This window comes from Hemicordylus capensis, chromosome 2 (genome assembly GCF_027244095.1).
Source record: "Hemicordylus capensis ecotype Gifberg chromosome 2, rHemCap1.1.pri, whole genome shotgun sequence".
Lineage (NCBI taxonomy): Eukaryota > Metazoa > Chordata > Lepidosauria > Squamata > Cordylidae > Hemicordylus > Hemicordylus capensis.
The window spans coordinates 401,316,392-401,335,433 of record NC_069658.1 but is presented as its reverse complement, the minus strand read 5'-3'; the positions used below and the strand labels follow the sequence as shown (position 1 = coordinate 401,335,433).

At 42.4% G+C, this 19,042-nt stretch overlaps 2 protein-coding genes across 3 annotated transcripts in view; one reads left to right on the top strand and one right to left on the bottom strand.

The window, feature by feature from the left end:
• Positions 1-14,807, bottom strand: part of CCDC40 (coiled-coil domain containing 40) — a 42,968-nt gene extending 28,161 nt beyond the window's left edge. The window contains exons 1-7 of one of the 2 annotated variants that reach the window (XM_053301881.1): positions 14,671-14,807; positions 12,343-12,409; positions 5,836-6,327; positions 2,903-3,053; positions 1,945-2,126; positions 606-689; positions 297-516 (exon numbers count right to left, since the gene is read on the bottom strand). In XM_053301881.1, coding sequence (XP_053157856.1) covers positions 297-516; positions 606-689; positions 1,945-2,126; positions 2,903-3,053; positions 5,836-6,327; positions 12,343-12,409; positions 14,671-14,687 — 1,213 coding nt within the window. In that variant the 5' untranslated portion in view covers positions 14,688-14,807. The remainder of the gene's footprint in view (positions 1-296; positions 517-605; positions 690-1,944; positions 2,127-2,902; positions 3,054-5,835; positions 6,328-12,342; positions 12,410-14,670) is intronic. The other variant, XM_053301882.1, reaches the window with a different exon arrangement.
• Positions 14,808-15,909: 1,102 nt separating this feature from the next.
• On the top strand, positions 15,910-18,147 carry RMI2 (RecQ mediated genome instability 2). Its single transcript, XM_053298127.1, has one exon. The coding sequence runs from the start codon at positions 16,020-16,022 to the stop codon at positions 16,440-16,442; it is 423 nt and encodes a 140-aa protein (XP_053154102.1). The 5' UTR covers positions 15,910-16,019; the 3' UTR covers positions 16,443-18,147.
• The last annotated feature ends 895 nt before the right edge of the window (positions 18,148-19,042 follow it).

The following is a 19,042-nucleotide window of genomic DNA, read 5'->3' as shown; positions in this document are numbered from 1 at the left end:
GGACAGCTGGGGTTTGCCCCCCCCATGACATCCCACCTGAGATATTGGGAGACCCCCTGCATCTCCCATCTAGATCTCCATACTAGTTCTAAGTAAAATAACAAGAATATATACTAAGACAGTAGCTATAGCAGGATTAGTTGAGAACTCTAAATATTCATAGCCCTCTCCATTCTCCTAACAGACTATTCAGTCAATACCATTCTAATAATGCTAGAGCTAAAATGTGCAATGCAAGCATCTGATATGTTTAATTTTACAACGTTAAAAGAGCCTGGCAATAAAGAGCAGGTCACCTTTCTTGCGTTCCTCTGAAGTGCCCTGGCAAGTCTTTTTGTACATGCTTCTGAGGTCTTGCAACTCTTCTTCTAGCTGCCGGCGTGTCATGGCAATCTGAGAATGCCGACTGTGATTCTTCTCCAGTTCCATTTGCAGACGGGCCAACTGCTGTTGGACCCCATACAGAGTCACACCAAGGTCTTCTCTCTGTATCTTGCTGTTCTTCATAGCCACTGCCTGCAATCATAAAAGGGAGGAAATGGGCCTGCTCATTCAGATATGGATGAGCAAAGAATAGAGGGGCATTTGAAACAAAGATACTGTACCTGCTCCCGAAGTTCCTCGGCCAGCTTTCCCAACTGTTTATTGAGGTAGGCTTTTAAAGCAGCTTGGAATCTTTTCATCAGCGGCTACAGAATGAAGCAAGAACACACGTAAAACACCCAAGTAAACATCATCTGTCCTTCACCAACTGCTACAATATTTAATCTGGATATCTTGGTAACTTAAATGAGATGGGGATATCAGTGTGGAACGTGGGTACATCTTGCTAGCATGCATGATACAACAACAACAAAACCCCGAACAAATCGTATTCACACACAGTTAAATCAAGGGGCCATGTCAAACATTCAGTTCTTCCCTCCAGTTTTTGGACTTGGGAATACTGACAGACCTGAACTCAAGAGCATCATTTGGACCACAAAGTGCCTCTTACAAAAGAGTAATATGGATGGAGAGGAGTGATATGAGTAAGAAAATTTAGGAAAATTTTGGTTGCAGGTCAAAGTGGTGCAACAAGCAGAATGAGGGAACAAGTGTTGAAAGGGAGGTAGCAGAGAAACAGCTGAGAAGGGTCAGAGAGGAGCACTGGAGTCAAAGTGGGGATCTGGAAATGTGGATCCAAATGGGAAAGCAAAGTAGATCATGAAAAAATAGACTTCATAGTGTGACAGTTGGAAGGCTAGTGAACAGAGTATATTCAAGAAGGAACTTAGAGTCTTGAAATAGCAAGTGTGGGGGAATGCTGCAGGATGGGGAAATGTAATAACTGATGAAAGATGGATGTTTCCTACAATACTTGAACCCTAGGCACTCCTGTAATTTCATTATTTACTTGGAATGAGAGTTGCTATAAATAACCAGGATCAGATTTGAATGATCTTGACAGAGCTAAGCAAAGGGATCCCACAAGCTAGAATTTAGCCGGAAAAGGATATTGAAGTTACCTACAACCCTAAGTTATCACTGTGCAAGTAAATCTGCTACAAGTTGTTGGTTGCTTTGCTGCAACTCTATCAAGGCTTTCTTTAAAAAAAAATTACATTTACAGTATATCCTGCTCTTCCTCCATGGAGTCCAGAGCACTGTTATTCCCATAGTCCATCTCATGAAATCCAACCAGTGTCAGATTATTGTCCAATCTGAAATATCTCCAATTTGAATAATATGCTGGGAAAGATACATAATTTTTACCCCCTACCCAATGCAATTGTGGACCATGAAAATATCATAGCCTACCTACACTAATTGCACTTCATCTTTAAATATAGTGCATTATAGCTCTGTTTGCCTTGCTTGTCTTGCTCTGTTTCCATTTTTATTCAGCTGCCAAGAACACAGTTAGGTCTTAAGTTTTAGTCTTAAACTTTGGTCATTTCTTACATGTTCTGGGTCCAGCACAATCAGCTGAGTTTCCTCCTCTTGTTCTCCACTGCCAAGCTCCTGCTCCGTAAAACGCAGAATGGTTTCTTCCTCTTCTGTGGGGCCAAGGCCTCTTAACTGCAGAGCCAGAGGCCGAAGAGCAGCATCAGAATAGGGAGAAAAAAATACTGATCTAGCTGCACCTGTGCTCAGAGGAGAAACATGTGGCATTAGAGACAATGCAAGGCAGTGAAGAATGCTTTAACTTTCAGAAGGAACTTGTCCAAGGGGTTTTTAAATTCTAAAGTGGTTACTAGATCACATAATAATTGCAATATGCTATGGAATACAAATTACACTTTAAAATGTAGTTAAGTGGTTATTATCTTATCTCAGTTATACAAAACTTCTAGTTAGCTGGGTTAAATGTGACTCCCCCACCCAGTATACAGTACTGTTGTATAAACATCACTGCTGTTGATTTGTATTCCATATTATCCTTGGCTTCCATGGACACATTCAGATCAATGAGACAGTATTATATTTAAAATCTGGCAGAAAAACACAGTGAAAAATATAAGAGCTAGGTAGTGTAGGCATCAAGCACAGTTTAAAAGTAAGGTTTTCATCACCAGGGACTTTTACACACAGCAGGTTTTACCACAGGTTTACTATGAGGCTTTATTGCGAACTCGAAGTTGTCCCAAAAAACTGACCCAAATAGTGGATTTTTCAACCCCGGATATAAACCAGGCTGTACTCTAATGTGCAGTGAAAAACCCGAATTGTGTGTGAACTGCTCCCCAATAACTCGCAGGGACTTTAGGGTAAATCTGGCCATTATGTGAATGCACTCCCTCCATTCCGGAGGAGATGCGAGTTAAAGGGCTTTAAAAGCCCCATGTGAAAAACTTCCAGTAGGATCAAAGCGTGAATCAATGGCAAAGAAAGACATTTTCAACAAGACATTGGCTAATACCGATCTCTAGGTGATGCTCTCCTTGCACTGCTTCTTCGGATCCCAGGCTGCTAGTTGTTGAAGATTGAGGAGAGATCACTGCCTGCTCCACACTGTAATATCTGGAAGGAATGCTGCCCACTTCAATCCTCACTGAGGAAGCATCGGAAAGCTTTTCCAGAAAAAAAGAGGCTACTATCAGAAAAGGACAGCCAAAAAAGTGCTGCCTAAATTACTCCTAGCAAAATATGGCTGAATGTAACATTGAGGACATTGGAAAGCAGTCTAAAGAATAACTACAGAGAGTTTTTATACCATAGATAAACCACAGCAGAGACAGTTCTGTTCAGACTCTTGTTTAAGTCCTGTGAGAGTTTTTATTTAAACACACATATTCATAACACTTGTGATTGCACAGAAAGGTTTGAAACCTGTTATTCATGAAGCATTTATAAATAATAAGCCTTCTTAAGGAATGACTGCTCTCTCTACCACCAATGCTGGAAAAGGCAACTGATATAGCAATGGGTTTTGTTTCCACAGCAAAGCATTAATGCAACTGCTCTTGCCCTTTCCTTTCTGCCATTCAGCCTTCAAGCCAGAAGACAGAAAGGAAATCAGAACGGGCCATTGCTATAGCAGTGTCACTCTGGAAACACAGTCTTCTTCTAGCCTTAAAGTGTCACAGCAACTTAAGGTTAGAAAAAAAAATGAGAGAGGTGTGTATACAGCTTTCATAAGGCTGCCTTGTGATAAACAGGCCATTGTGCTGGAGGCTGCATGTGTAGCTCCATTCTCACTGATGGCATTTGGGCTGCCGTATGCCTGGCCACAAGCAATACTAACCACTGGCTTTCAAACAAGTGCTAAAGTGCTCTGACAAGCTGTGAACACAGAGAGTCTAAAACAGGCCTGCTCAACTTTGGCCCTCCTGCAGATGTTGGCCTACAACCCCCATAATACCCCTGCTAACTGGGCAAAGAGGCACCTTTTACCGTGGTGATTCTCTTTATTTAGCAGGGGGAAGAGTAACTGGCCCTATCCACCCCCAGCACAGTACTTCCAGTGACTGTTGCTGGTGTCTATCTTATGTTTATTTTTAGAATGTGAGCCCTTTGGGGACAGGATTCCATCTTATTTTTTTGTTATTTCTGTGTAAACCGCTTTGAGCCATTTTTGGAAGGGCAGTATAGAAATTGAATTAATAATAATAATAATAATAATAATAAATAATCTCTCGCTACTGGCCACTGTGGATGGGGATTATGGGAGTTGTAGTCCAAAAACAGCTGGGGGCCTAAATTGAGCAGGCCTGGTCTAAAATCTTATGGCTCCAAAGCCCATGCTATTGTTTTAAAGGGTATGGCTGCCAGATACTCTTTTGAACATTCAGGCAGTGGACTGAAACATTCAGCTGATGAAAGATCTGTCACAGATGTCCACACAAGCCTGACATTTTCTTGATAATGAAATGCCACAAAGGCACAGAGTCAAAGTGATGCAGTTCACAAGGAAATGCTGACACTTGAATCTGCAGGAAGCTGCTCTTTCTAGAAAAGCAACAAATACTACTCACTTTTAATTATATTTTTATGTCAGCTCATAAATTTGTTAGTCACAGGTTAATGTGCTGCAGCATTTTTATATTCATTCTCTACTCATATTGGAGATTCTACAAAGGCTATGATAACAATGACTTGGGAGTAAATATGTTCATAATGGTTAGTGTGTGTGTGTGTGTGTGTGTAATGGGCCAATTCAGACAACACAATAAAACATGTATGATGATGTTGTATGATGAACCCAAACTGAAGCCTACCAAACCCACACTCTTCCCCCTCCCTTTCTTCCTCATCTTGCATGCCCAAAGAATCCGGGTTTATTCAAACCATAGCTACGCGTTATGTCATCTGAGCCTGGAAGTTGTGGCTTAATTCTAGTTTAGAAAGCAGTATACGAAACTAGAATCTAAAACCAGCTTCATACTCTGCTTTTTAAACCATAGATAAACCATAGCTCCTGGGTCTAGACATACAAAGTTGTGGTTTAAACAAAATGGGAAGCTTGCATCACAGCTCTACATGAAGCTGAGCAGGAAAGGGAAGGGGAAAGCATGCAGGACTGGCAGATTTCGGGTAGAATTCATGATTTCTTGGGTCATCTGAACCAGCCAGTATATCCATTATTCACAGTTCTCCAGTGCCTACTGTGAACAGTGTTGGTTGTTTTTGATGCTGAACAACCGTCCATTCTCTCACTCAGTTCCCAAATATTTTTCAGTCTGGCCAATACACTATGAGAGATGCCTTGGGATTGGGAAGGCCACAGTAAAATACTCCAAAGGACTTGGTCAACACATCTTTGATTACCAGTTGCTATTTATTCTTTCTTCTCCTGCCTTATTCATATAGAGGTCATGCACACGACTTTGCGCAGGTGGGCTGCAGGGAAGGCAGGAGCTCACCTGTCTTCCCCAATGGCAGGGCCAAAAGAAATGCTAGGAGCAGGAGGGCTTCCCCCACCCGCATCCCAGGGTGCCCCAGGGCATGAGCATGGCAGCTGCTTTCATTAGAGCAGCCGCCACACTCAGAGTAGCTGCTCCTTCTCCCTGACTCACTGCTAAAAATGGCGGTAGGCCGGGGAGAAGCCATTTAACCCGGCGGTGATCACCCAGATGATCGCCAGCTGAGATTAAGCGAACCCCAGCTAAATGCCAGGTTAAGAACTGGGGCTTGATATGGGGGCAGCGCCAGGAGCAAGCTTACTCCTGGCACTTCATACATGCAGCCAAATCCAGGCTGGGCTACCCTTGCCTGGGTTTGGCTGAGTGTATGAATACCCTCATAGTCTCAATAGAATCTACAACATAACTACATCATGATGGTAATCTGCATACACAGCAGACAGCACCTGAGAATAACAAGCTCCTTTGGGCCACATTTAGAATCACTTACCTGCACAAAAGAGGGCTCTCCATACTCAAGAATTCCTTGCCATGTTGTGTCAGGCTCATCCCTCTCTGCTGTGGGTCTTTCTTCCAAGACTGCTACAGGAACTGTTTCTATCTCTTCCTCCACAGATGCCATAGGAGCACTTCCAACCTCTTCCTCCGCAGCCGCCATAGGGGCTCCAGCTGCCTCCTCCTCCGCAGCCGCCATAGGAGCAATTCCAACCTCTTCCTCCACAGCTGCCATAGGGGCTCCAGCTGCCTCCTCCTCCGCAGCCGCCATAGGAGCAATTCCAACCTCTTCCTCCACAGCTGCCATAGGGGCTCCAGCTGCCTCTTCCTCTGCAGCCGCCATAGGAGCAATTCCAACCTCTTCCTCCACAGCTGCCATAGGGGCTCCAGCTGCCTCTTCCTCCGCAACTGCTATAGGGGTATCTCCTGCCTCTTCCTCCCTGGCACTAGTAACTTCTGTCTGCAATAATAAATCAAAACCTGAAGGCTGAACATGAGAAAGTAATTATAAATGTTGAAGACTGCCTTATTCCATGAGCCTGTCCACATGTTGAGATCTTTAGCAGCAGCCTTATTGATATCTTGGCACCTTTGGAGGTATATTTGGCAGTGACATGGAAGAGCATTTTATTGGGAGCAGCACCCAGGTTATACAACACTCTCCTTATAGTAGGGGCGTGCTTTATAGTAGGGGTGTCCCAATTCAGGATGTTACAAGATTGGAATGGGCCGTTCCGAGCATTCTGAGCTTGGAACAGAACCCCCATTTAAAAGGGGTCCTTTTCCAAGCTTGGAATGGAACAACCCAGTTCTGGACCGGAACATCCCAAATAGTTCTGACCAGGATGGGGGTTGTTACAGCTGAGTGACCAGCTCCCCTAGTTTCTTTGATGGAACGTCCTGAGCTTTTCATGTTCATTCTGAGACTGGAATGGACTCAGAATGGAATGCGAAAAGTGTCCCATGTGCACCACTACTGTATAGTTTGTTTGGTTTGTGGGAAATAAAGTCATACTTCCTGATGACCTACAGATAATCAGATTTTGCATACACAACCCTGCTACTGAAAATGTATTTATTTATTTATCTATCATTAGAGAGCTCTGGCTATAAAGCGGTATATAAATATAAGTGCTATTGCTATTGCTATTAAAATTTTATACCGCCGTTCATTAAAACTATCTCAAGACAGTTTACAAAACATTTAAAACAATATAAGACTATAAAAGTTACACAATAAAAACATTAAATTGGAATATACAAATACAAATCTAACTAAAAGTTTAAGAAACATACACACTAAGTCCATAAAACAGAGAGCAGCAGCAACAAAAACAACACTTATATAAAAGCTTGGTGTTAAAAAGCCAAGATTTCACTTGCTTTCTAAAAACTGATGGAGGCTGAGGAGTGGATGCCCACTGGGAGAACATTCCAAAGTCTGGGGGCAAGAGTTGAGAAAGCCCTGTCCCATGTGCACAAGAGCTGAGCCTCCCGCATTGTCGGCACATGGAGCAGAGTCCCTTCTGATGACCTCATCAAGTGGGCAGAAAACCTTGGGAGCAGGAGGTCCCTCAGGTGTCTAGGGCCCAAACTGTTAAAGGCTTGAATTGGACCCAGAAACAAATTGTCAGCCAATGTAGCTCTTTCAAAATGGGTATAATATGATCTCAGTTATCACTGATCACACCCATCACTGCCTCCAGTCCTCTACTAAGGACATCCACTGCCGCCCTAGGATCAGGTGATGATCGATATTGCTGAGTGTCATCTGCATATTGCTAACAACTCAGTCCAATTCCACAAATGACATCTCTTAGCAGTTTCATGTAAAACAGCATGGGGGATAAAACCTAACCCGGTTGGAACCCACAGGCCAATGGCCAAGGAGCCGAGCAATAGTCCCACAGCACCATCTTCTGGACCCCCACCCAAGAAAGGACCAAAGCCACTCCAGATCAGTATCTCCAATCTCTATACTCAAGAGGCGATCCAGAAGGATACTGTGGTTGATGGTATCGAATACCGCTGAGAGGTCCAGCAAAATGAGCAGGGATCCACTTCCCTTGTCAAGCGTCCAGTGTAGGTCATCCACTAGACTGACTAAGGTAGCGAGCTGAATGTACTACTTTTTACACTGGGATGAATGTTTAATTTTTTACTTCTATTTTTGGTATTTTTTAGAAGGCCTTCTGAATATCATACTTCCCAATTACCTACAGATACCAAATTTTTCACAAATTTTCCTGCCACTTAAATTAGTTGAATGTGCTACCTTTTACATCAGATTATGCTTGGGGAAAGGTTTAAACATTTCTTTTTGTATTTTTTTAAGAAGTAGTTCTTAATATAATCATCATATTTTAACTGTTATTGTTCTCAACAGATTTTTAACACTCAAAAATCAGATAAATAATTCCAAAACATCTTACCCAAGAGAATATCCTTCTCAGATTCAAATTTATTATTATTCAAATTGACTTTATATGGCCATTATTCCATAAAATGAATACTGTTTGAAGTTGAAATCCTACAAGTTTCAAACTGTTTTTACTTCCCTTTTGCAAGCACATTAATAAAAAAGTTTATGATATTCAGGTGGCTCTCAAATAGCAGTCGGTTTCACCATTCGTGGGCCACCTCTCTGTACACCAATGTAGTTATCACTGGGAGCGGGTAGTTTCGGTTATTAGTGGTTTTCTACCCACCGTTAATTAAATTGGTATATTGTTTAAATAGACACTCTCCCTGCTTCTCAGCTGGTGCATGGGGTGATTTAAAGAAGCAATGTGAGAGGTACAGGCTGCTCCATCCACTCTTGCCTCTTGTTCCACTTCTTTAAACCTCTCCATGCTTCAGCTGAGAGGTGGGGGGAGTGGCTATTCAAACTTTACACATCTCCTCCTTTTCAGCTGATGCATGGGGAGATTTAACATTTAAAGAGCCACTCTCCCCTCTTCTCAGCAAATGTGTGGAGAGGTTGCACTATCCCCTCACCATTTGCGGGATTAGGTAAAGCACTCCAATACTGTGGTTTTTGCAAACGCTATCTCAGGGCCACCTGGGGTTTAATTTCCAGAACTTTCCTAGCAGTGTAATCTACACACAATGACTTTGCCCGGTCAACAACGGGCCTCACCTGCTAGTACTACTATAAAGAAAGAGTCATGTATTCAAATCCTGTAAGACACATAGGTCCTTCTTCCAATTCAGCCAAATGTTGGGTCCAAAGTGTGCCCAGCCCATGCACCTACCTCTTCAGGAAAAATGCAACCCCGTCAATATTTGGCTACAAACCTCCATCCAGACTAATGAAATTTCCACCCAACAAAACCTCTGTCTTATCTGGACTAAATATCAGTTTGTTTGTTTTCATCCAGACCAAAACTGTCTCCAGAAACAGGTTCAGGTTGAGCAGTTGATGGGAATGAGAGGTACAGCTGGGAGTCAGCTACATATTGAGGACACCATAACCCATTCCTCTGGATGATCTCTCATGTAAATGCAGTTTCATGTAAATGTTAAACAGGATGGCGGGGGGAAATACTGTAGTGCTTTGGGGAACTCCAAAAGCCGAAGGCCATGAGGCAGAGTCCCCCAGCATCACCTTTTAGGTGTGACAGACCAAGGAAGATCAGAGCTACTGTAACACAATTCCTCCAGATTTTACCCTGGCATGGTGACCCAGAAATATTGTATCAAGCCACAGAGGTTCAGAAGAGTTAAGAGAATCACGCACCCATATCTATCACCCAGCATAAGTCATGCATTAGGAAAACCAAGGTGTTTCCGTCACACAGCCAGGCCTAAAACCCTCTCTGAGACACTATTTCAGAAACAATGTCTCTATTTCAGAACACTATTTCAGAAACAATGTCTCACTGTGATACATTCAGTGAGTTTGCAGATAACATCTATCGCATTCGGGCTGATCTGGACCCCAACATTTCTGCAAGTCCAATTAGCAGGGTGTCTAGCAATCCCACTTGCAAGATTAGATTGGATCAGTTTCAGTTTGTGATTCCTGAGGATGTGGACAAGCTGCTCAGAAAGTTACAGACTACCACCTGTTCTTTGGATCCTTGCCCAACATGGCTGATTTCGTCTAGCAAGGAGATTGTTGGAGCTGGCCTGGTTGATATCATTAATACCTCAATAAGGGAGGGCAGGATGCCATCTTGTCTGAAGGAGGTGGCAGTTATTCTTCTTAAGAAGCCCACTTTGGATCCCCTGATGATGGATAATTATAAGCCAGTCTTCCATTGAAACGTCCCATTGAAAGTGTGGTGGCTGACCAGCTCCAAGCAGTCTTGGTGGAAACTGATTATCTAGACCAGGGATTCTCAACGTGTGGGTCCCCAGATGTAACTGGACTTCAACTCCCATAATTCCCAGCCAAAGGCCACTGGGGCTGGGGATTATGGGAGTTGAAGTCCAATAACATCTGGGGACCCAAATGTTGAGAAACCCTGATCTAGACCCATTTCAAACTGGCTTTAGAGCGGGCTATGGGGTCGAGATGGTCTTGGTCAGTTTGATAGAGGACCTTCACCAGGGAATTGACAGAGGGAGTGTGACTCTGCTGGTTCTTTTGGATCTCTCAGTGACTTTCAATACCATTGACCAGGGTATCCTTCTGGATTGCCTAAGGGCTTTGTGGATAGGAGGCACTGTTTTACAGTTGTTCCACTCCTAAGTCTTGGGTAGATTTCATATGGTGGCACTTGGTGACAGTTGCTCTTCAAAGTGGGAGCTATTATATGGAGTCCCTCAGGGATCCATTCTGTCACCAATGCTTTTTAATATCTACATGAAATCGCTGAGTGCAGTCATCAGGGGATTTGGTGCTGGGTGTTATCAATATGCTGATGACACCCAAATCTATTTATCCTTGTCATCAACATCAGGAAATGGAATTGTCCCCTTAAATGCCTGCCTACAGGCAGTAATGGGCTGGATGAGGGTTAATAAACTGAAGCAGAATCCAAGCAAGATGGAGGTGCTCATTGTTGGGGGTCATAATCTGCAAGATGGAATTGAGCTTCCTGTTGTGGGTGAGGTTGCACTCCCCCAGAAAGAACAAGTTCATAGTTTGGGAGTGCTTTTGCACCTGGGTCTCACCCAGGTAGTAGCCAGGAGTGCTTTTTATCAGCTGTGACTGATTCAACAACTCCACCCATTTCTTGAGGAGAATGACCTGAAAACAGTGGTGCACAAGTTGGTAACCTCCAGGTTGGACTACTGCAATGCATTCTATGTAGGGATGCCTTCGTATACCTTTCGGAAACTTCAGTTAGTTCAAAATGCAGCAGCCAGATTGGTCTCTGGGGTATCCTGGAGAGACCACATTATGCCTGTTCTCGTACGGTTGCACTGGCTGCCAATATGTTTCGGAGCAAAATACAAGTGCTGGTTATTACCTTTAAAACCCTGAATGGCTTAGGCCTGGGTTACCTGAAGGAACACATTACTCTACAAGATCCCCACCACTCACTGAGATCATCAGGAGGGCTCTGTCTTCAGTTGCCACTGGGTGGCAACCAAGGATAAGGCCTTCTCTGCTGTCGCCCCTAGCTAGGTTGTGGACTGTCTTCATTGGAGGTCTTCAGGAGAGCCATAAAGACCCATCTTTTTAGCCTGACTTTTAATGATATTTAGTTTTGATGTTATCTAGTTTTAATTGTAAATCTAATTTGGTTTTAACTAGTTTTTGATTTTAATTGTTTTGTTTTTTATTTTAATGTAAACCATCCTGAGCCACCTTTGGAAGGGTGATATATAAAAATAAATAAATAAATATTTCACTTTATCTAAATAACCTCAGAAAACTGGAGCCTTGAGTGGGGAGACAGTTCTGTGTTGGTGATAAGAGAGACAGCAAAATGTTAATAGTGTCAGAAGAGAATCAAAAGCTACTTTTCTATAGAAGCCCATAAAATACTTGTCTATTGAATCTAATATACAGGAAGATATTTTGTTATTCTGAAACTGCTTTTGTGAAGACCATGGTTTGTACATTTACTGTATTGCTTCCCGACTGAGGGATCACAAATCCTCCGTAGGGTTTAGCATATCTATGAATTAAAATGTTAAGGAAATCTGCAGTGAAACTTGTGAGCTGACATCCTGACTAAATTACTTCTAAATTTCAATAGGACTTCCTATATTAAATTTAGCCACCATCCCCTTTAACTATAAGCTTTAGGAAGCTGTGTGTTACACACAGGGGTGCAAATGTCAAGCATGTGAAGATTTGCCTCTGATGTTACTGAATCTGTTACCCCCTACAAAGTGAATAACTCATACCTTCAATCCACAGATCTTATTTTTCTGGAAAAGCACAAAAAAGGAGTTTTTCCTCTACCCATAAAAATATGTTTTTAGAAACAGCATCACCATGCATTATGCCAGTGAGTTTCAGATCAAATACATGCAATTTGAAATTATATCTTTATCAGTCCCTACATAATACAAGTGCACAAAGTCCTTGTGTTTACATTACCTCTTCATCATTTGCAAGCAGCTCTTTATTCTCATCTTCTGTAACCTGCCCATGGTCCGAGTCAGTGCTTTATTTTAAATTAAAGAAAAGAGTTTAATAGCATTACTAGTGTGTGTTTAAAAAGTAGTACACATTTTAGTGAGTGTTTCATTTTAATGCCATCTCCCCAGCATTTTGTAAGGGGAAAGAATCAATATACCGTGATTTTTGCCTGTCCTTTCTCATCCCAGCAGGGCCAATTTGGTATTTCAGTGTTACAAATTTACACCAAGAGCCCCAAAGAGACAAGAGGTGAATGAACAATACCTCCGATGCCAGTGGCAAACCTAATAATGACTGTACTGGAGAATTGCAATCACAAACGTGAAGATCGACTGGAGTAGATGACAAGTTGTGAGGCAAGGGCTATGCTTTGAATAATGCATGCCCCCTGAATCAAGCTAAATAGGGGGTGGATGTGTCAAGTGTGGCACTTGGACCCAGAAGAGCAGGCAGGGTGGTGGTGATGGGTACAGAATGGAGAATGGGAGTCCTGGACTGCAATATTGAAATGGAACAATAAAGATGGCAAGGATTTGATATCTGGAGGGAAAGGTACAAAATGCAGCTGGTTGAGAGGCCAGAGGGGCTGTGAGGAAATCCTGGGCCTTCTCTGTGGCTGCCCCAGGGCTGTGGAATATATGGCCAAAATAAGAGCTTCTCCATTTCTGATTGATTTTTAAAAGACACCTGTTTTCTCAGGCTTTTAATTAAAAATAATTTCAAACTGTTTAATTCTTTTTATTCTGTGAAATTGTTTTTATTCTGTTCTTATATTTGTTGTATTTCAAATTATATACACCACCTAGAAATAAACAAATCAGGCAATTTATAAATGCGAAAAATAAATAATAAAATATCTACAAGGGATTTAAATTATTGCATAGGTAGCAATGAACATGGGCAGAAACTAGATGTTCAGGGTACAGAATTGATAAAATGCTACAAAATTCTTGGAGGGGGAAACCCTCTTTTTTGCTGAGCTTAGGCCATTTAATACAGTATATTACACACAGAGACAAACCAGAGTTTACCATTGTATACTCAACAGGGAGCTACAGTCAATCATGTCTCCTTGCCAAGTGTACCTATATGATACCATACACCTGACATATTTTTATTTTATTTATTTAAAATATGTCAATACCACCCCAAACATGCATCTCTGAGTGGCAGTAGCCCTGAAAGAGGCTCAGTTTTGAGAGTTCCAACAAAGAGTGCTAACCACTTTCATCATTGGATAAGATACACTTTGCAATCAAAGAATAATATGCCTGTCCATCATTTGGAGGAAAACAAGGAAACGTGAACGGAACAGATGTGAGATTTGTATGAGGCTGGTGGAAGAAAAAGTTGTAGAAAGGGAACTGGGAATTGTTTTTAAAAAGCATCAGGGAAGCAAAAGCAGGAGGCTACACATACACACCTGTTGGAAAAGACCAAGGAGGCCTTTGGGTTTGTAGCTGTGGGGATGGGGCCCTTATTTCTTCCTGAACCAAAGCAAGTATGAGACGGAAGGAAGCGTTTGCAGAAACGAATGCTTGGCATTCAATATCTATGCCATTGCCAAGTGGTAAGGGGAGATGAGTCCCTTAGAAAGGAAGGGCTAAGAGTTGGGAAATGCTAGCAGGCTGGTAAAATGGAGGAAGAGGAGAAAGGTAGAGAGCAACAGGATTGATGGTGTCCCAGTAAAATATATGATAGTGTGGGGTGAGGCATACGTGGATGTTGCATGGTGAAGAGAACCTGAGAGAAATCAAAGGTGCTGTGGATTCAGTATGATTAGCATTCAGTGGAGAGAAAAGTCCACTAGAGAGAAAGGTCCACAGATGAGCTCTTTGAGATGAGGGCTTATTGTTTTCACCTTTCCCACCATCAGTGTGGAAAATATAAACATCTATTTTCATAGATAAACATCTAAGTTTGAAGAGCTTGGTTATCTATCTGTGGTTACCAAAGCATTTCCTGACCGCTAGACACTAAGTGCATTTGAGAAATGTTGATTATTACACAAAAACGGGATCTCCTTGGCCAATTTTCTCTCTACATTGTATAATTTACAACCATGAGGTCTAGAATCTCCTTTATTTTAAAATAGCAGCTGTAGTTTATCTAGCAATGAAATACATAACATGTATTGATGAAAGCCATAGGGATAATTTATTTCCATCTAAGCAATTTTTCCAGAACCCTCCCCCCAAGATCCCATCACAGTGGAGCTAGGGAACTGCACCCCACTCAGCCAAATGCCTTAAAAAACGGTCCTAATTCCGCCCCTCCGTTGCTCACCCGGTACTTGGCTCCATCCTCTCGTCCGTTGCTATGCGACGCTATCAACATCCCGAAGTCTTTCTTTCCCCGCCCTGCCCAGGCTTCTTCTGGGATTATACCAATTGCGGAGGGGGGGGACATCAGTCTGGGCTGAACCATTTGTGGGAACAGGTGAAGAGGCAAGCATGCCTAGAACTGCAGAGATGTACGACGAATATATTAACGAAGAGATGCAGGAATGTAATGTAGTAGCTGTGAGTGTGACCGAACATACACACACACACACACACACACACAGAGAGTACCAGCAAAGAGAGGAGTTCCCGTTCTAACTCAAGTTTTATTTCGCATGTTTTTAATTTATACATATTTAGAAAATAGTCGTCCTTCCAGTGCAAATACAGCCCGTTAGCCGCAGGATACAGTTTGAGAGGCGAGCGAGGGTGACGGAACTCAGGCTGAAACAATGGTTTGCTCCAACCAGTTGTCTCTTTGACTCAGCCCAAATCCAGACTAGAGCTCAACTGCACGCAGAAGTCTTGTGCGCTAATTAAAAGTGCATACACAGACACGTTGCCCTTGTACCCGTTTTTCACACGAAAACAGAACGTAAGTTAGAAAGGAGCATGTATTATGTTAAGCAAAACAAAGCGGGGAGGAGGAAACTAAGGTCTTTCTTACATATAGCCCAGCAACCGAAGTTCAAATCCGAAGGGCGCTATAGAAATCGAATAAACAAACAAACAAACAAACAAATAAATAAAATCTCCGCTTTGCCATTGAACTCTCTGGGTGACTCTGGGGCCGGGCCATTTATGTCTCAGCCTAACCTACCTCACAGGGTTGTTGTGAAGACAAAACGTAAAACCATATACACCAGTCCGCTCTGGGTTTCTCAGAGGTAGAGCGGGATATACATGTAAAAATAAATAAAATATTTTTTTGCTAGTCCTGCTTTGGCACTGAGATTTTTATAAGGCACTACCATGCCCACCTACGATTTTTAGACATTTTATATCCCTGTATGCCTAGACCACAATAGAAAATACAGTGCTGTGGTAAAACTTGAAAACCGTCATTGGCTATCATATGAATGGCGTCGCTCTAGAAGATCTTGGCGTTTTTATACTGAAAAATGCCTATATAATTTGTTTTGTAAATTACAGCGGAATATCAGTTGAGTGTTAGACCGGAAGTATTAATAATGGTTTTGCAGCTCTAGTCTTTTTCTATTTCTATAGTCAGATAAGAGGCGTTTCTACCCCCCAACTCTCGTACTGTAGTACAATTCTCGCGATTACCGGAGGACTTTCCCAGCCCGTGATGCTTTGCGCTGGGTAAAAATTGGCGGAAAAGCTGCTAAGGCCATGTCGGAAGATTGTCGTCTCCCGCAGTCGCCACCGGTGAAGGTTCTGGCCTCGCAGCTGAAGCGGTGCCGTCGGGCTCCTGGCAGTCCGTGGCTGTTAGACCGGGAGGAATACGGACGTCCCGCGTTGGCGGTTCCGCTGGTGTGGATGCAAGGCACGGTGCTGAGGGTAGAGCAGGATGGCTCAACAGTGCGGCTGCAGGACGAAAGTGGCCCTTTCGTGGCTAAGGGCGTGGACAGAGTCCCTAAGGGGCGACCCTGCCTCAGCGCCGGGAAATACGTGATGGTGATGGGTCTGGTGCACTCCTGTAGTCCGGAACCCACCCTTCGAGCTGTGAAGATAATGGATCTTTCGGACAATCCCCTGCACAGAAGCATGTGGGAGCTGGAAGTAGAGGATTTGCATAGAAACGTCCTTTTGTAATGGATATGTCTGTGCTGGTGTGTTTGCTTTCCGAAGAAACTCAAGTGTTAAAGAGCTTTTGTTCTTTAAAACTAGTTCTGATTTTTATCTGGAAAAATGTATCTTCTTAGTACACTTCTGCAAGTGTTGAGATGGAGTAATGGAGGCAGAAATGATTGCATTTTTGAAGAGACAGTGAATATTTCCAAAACAATCCCCATGTGGATAAAGCAATATCAGTTCATACAGCAGAGGATCAAGTGATGCTGCCAGGATAGAATATCCACAAACAAAACAATATATTTTCCAGAACATTGTGCTTTTTTCGGCCTAGATCTTCTCTGTATTAGAAAGTACATGTCTGATTTTGAATTGCAGATTTCAGTATGGTGTTCAGATATCTGATGACGGATGTATGAAACACATTGACTTAAAATGCTGCTGCTGCTATTTTGCAAGAAAGGTTGGATTAACAGGACAAGCTGTTTTGATAATACTTCATATTATATCTATCTTCTTTATTTCGATATGAGTTGAAATATTAAACACTAATTATAATTCTTAGACAACTAGATGCATGCATGCCTAGTTGAAAGCTTGCTTTAGAAACACACCTGCAAAATGGAGTAAAGATATAATAAAACCTGAATGCATTATTAACTCTTAAGTACCTAAATCTGTCTCTTCCCATAATAGACAAGGAGGTTCCTAAGGGCTTGTTTCATGGAATCTAGTGGTTTATGCATGATTAAGAAAGTGCCTAGTAATTGTGCTTGCACTGCCTGCTAATCTGTGGTCATTCTGGGGTGTGAAGATAGCTATATCACATTTGTAAAATCAAATAATCCAGTAACTAATCCTAATTTCCAAGAGGTGGTAATTGCAGTATCAGTTATCACAAATGGATTGCTGAGTGACTAGTGATGAATGCTGAACTCTAGACAGGTTGTTTGGAGCAGCAGCATAACACAAAATTTCCAATAGTACTACATGTGACACAGCAAGTGCTGGATAGTTGGTTTTTGTCAGTTGCTTGGTCAAGTTCTGTATTGTCCATGTGGTCTGATGGGACACACAAATCCTTTTGGAATCGAATGCTCATACCAAAGTATTGATAATGTAGTTACAGACTCAGTTGTGGATATGCTCGATATTAATAGTAATGTTATAACCACAACTCTAACTTTTCAAATATGGCTCTTTCTCATGCACAGCTGTAGAAACTTTTAGACAGTAAACTCTGTATGCTGTTTTGAAAAAAATTGAAACTGGACAGTTGCTCTGAATACTAAGCCATTTGAAACAAGTAAAAATGAAACAAGTAAAAATCTTCTGATTCTTAGACACACAATACACTACCCAAACGACAGAGAACAAAGTCTAGCTGCACAGGGTTGAAATGCAGAACCTTTATAAGTTCTGGGTAAGGCAGATATAGGTAGGACTGTTTTTTACTGCACACTTTAGCTAAAGCAGTCTGATTGACAATATTTTCCTTTTGGTTTTAAACTGTTATGAGTGCATAGAAGGGCAAATGTAACACTGTGCAGGACAACCATACTGAATTTATTTGAGCACATGCAGCTTGCTTACAAGTGTTCATGTTAATACTTGTATAACATAATATGGGAGCTAGTCATAGCTGTGTATAAATGACAGACGCAACTTCTAATCTGTAAGTAATATGTTACTGAACATTTTAAAACCGTGTCATCTTTTTCTGTAATCTGAATCATGCTGTAATTTGAACGGTGGCTACATGACGGGGTGGGGAGAACCCAGTAAAAAGAATTCAGCAAGGGAAAGTCTGAAAGTAAGAAGTTAGCAGCAGGGGCGTAACAAGGCTGGAGTGGGCCCAGAGACAAAATTTTAAAATGGGCCCATCGCTGATACACACACACACATTTCACATGTGACTTGCCTCTGGGGGGACCCTCGAGGCGTTGGGGCCCCCAGGCAGTTGCCTCCCCTTGCCTAATAGTAGTTACACCCCTGGTTAGCAGGACCCCTCTAACTGGGCAAAGAGGCACATTTTTAATGTGGAGATTCTCTTTATCAGGGGGAGAATAACTGGCCCTATCCACCCCCAGCACTGTACCTCCAGTGACTGTTGCTCATGTCTACCTTATGTTTCTTTTTAGATTTTGATCCCTTTGGGGACAGGGAGGCATCTTATTTATTATTTATCTATGTAGTAACATAGAGAATGTAATAACTCTATGTATTTCCTCTTTGAAAACTTTGGTTTAAAAGCGATATATAAATACTTGTTGTTGCTGAAGTGTGTTGTTGGCCATTTTGCAATATCACACTTAGAGTGGCCTCTGACCCACGGAAGTTTATGTCACAATATCTTGGTTAGTCTTAAAGTGCGCTACCTGTCTTAACAAATGCTACTTAGGGCAGATATACCACTTGGATAGAAGATGGCGGGGTGGGGTGGGTGGAAGCTCTGCAGCCTCTTGCAGTCCTAAAGCCGATTCTTCAGACATAGGAGTCGCTTTGACCCTAGTGCAGTCTTGGCACCTCCGCGCGCTTCTGTTCGTGCTGCCTGAAGGTGGGCGGGGGGAGCTCTGGAGAGAAGAGGATTGTGTGTTGACTTTGCAACAAAACTCTTTCCA

What these genes read in the sequence shown, in the direction of transcription:
- RMI2 (XM_053298127.1), top strand. Translation starts at nt 16,020, where the DNA reads ATGTCGGAAGATTGTCGTCTCCCGCAGTCGCCACCGGTGAAGGTTCTG.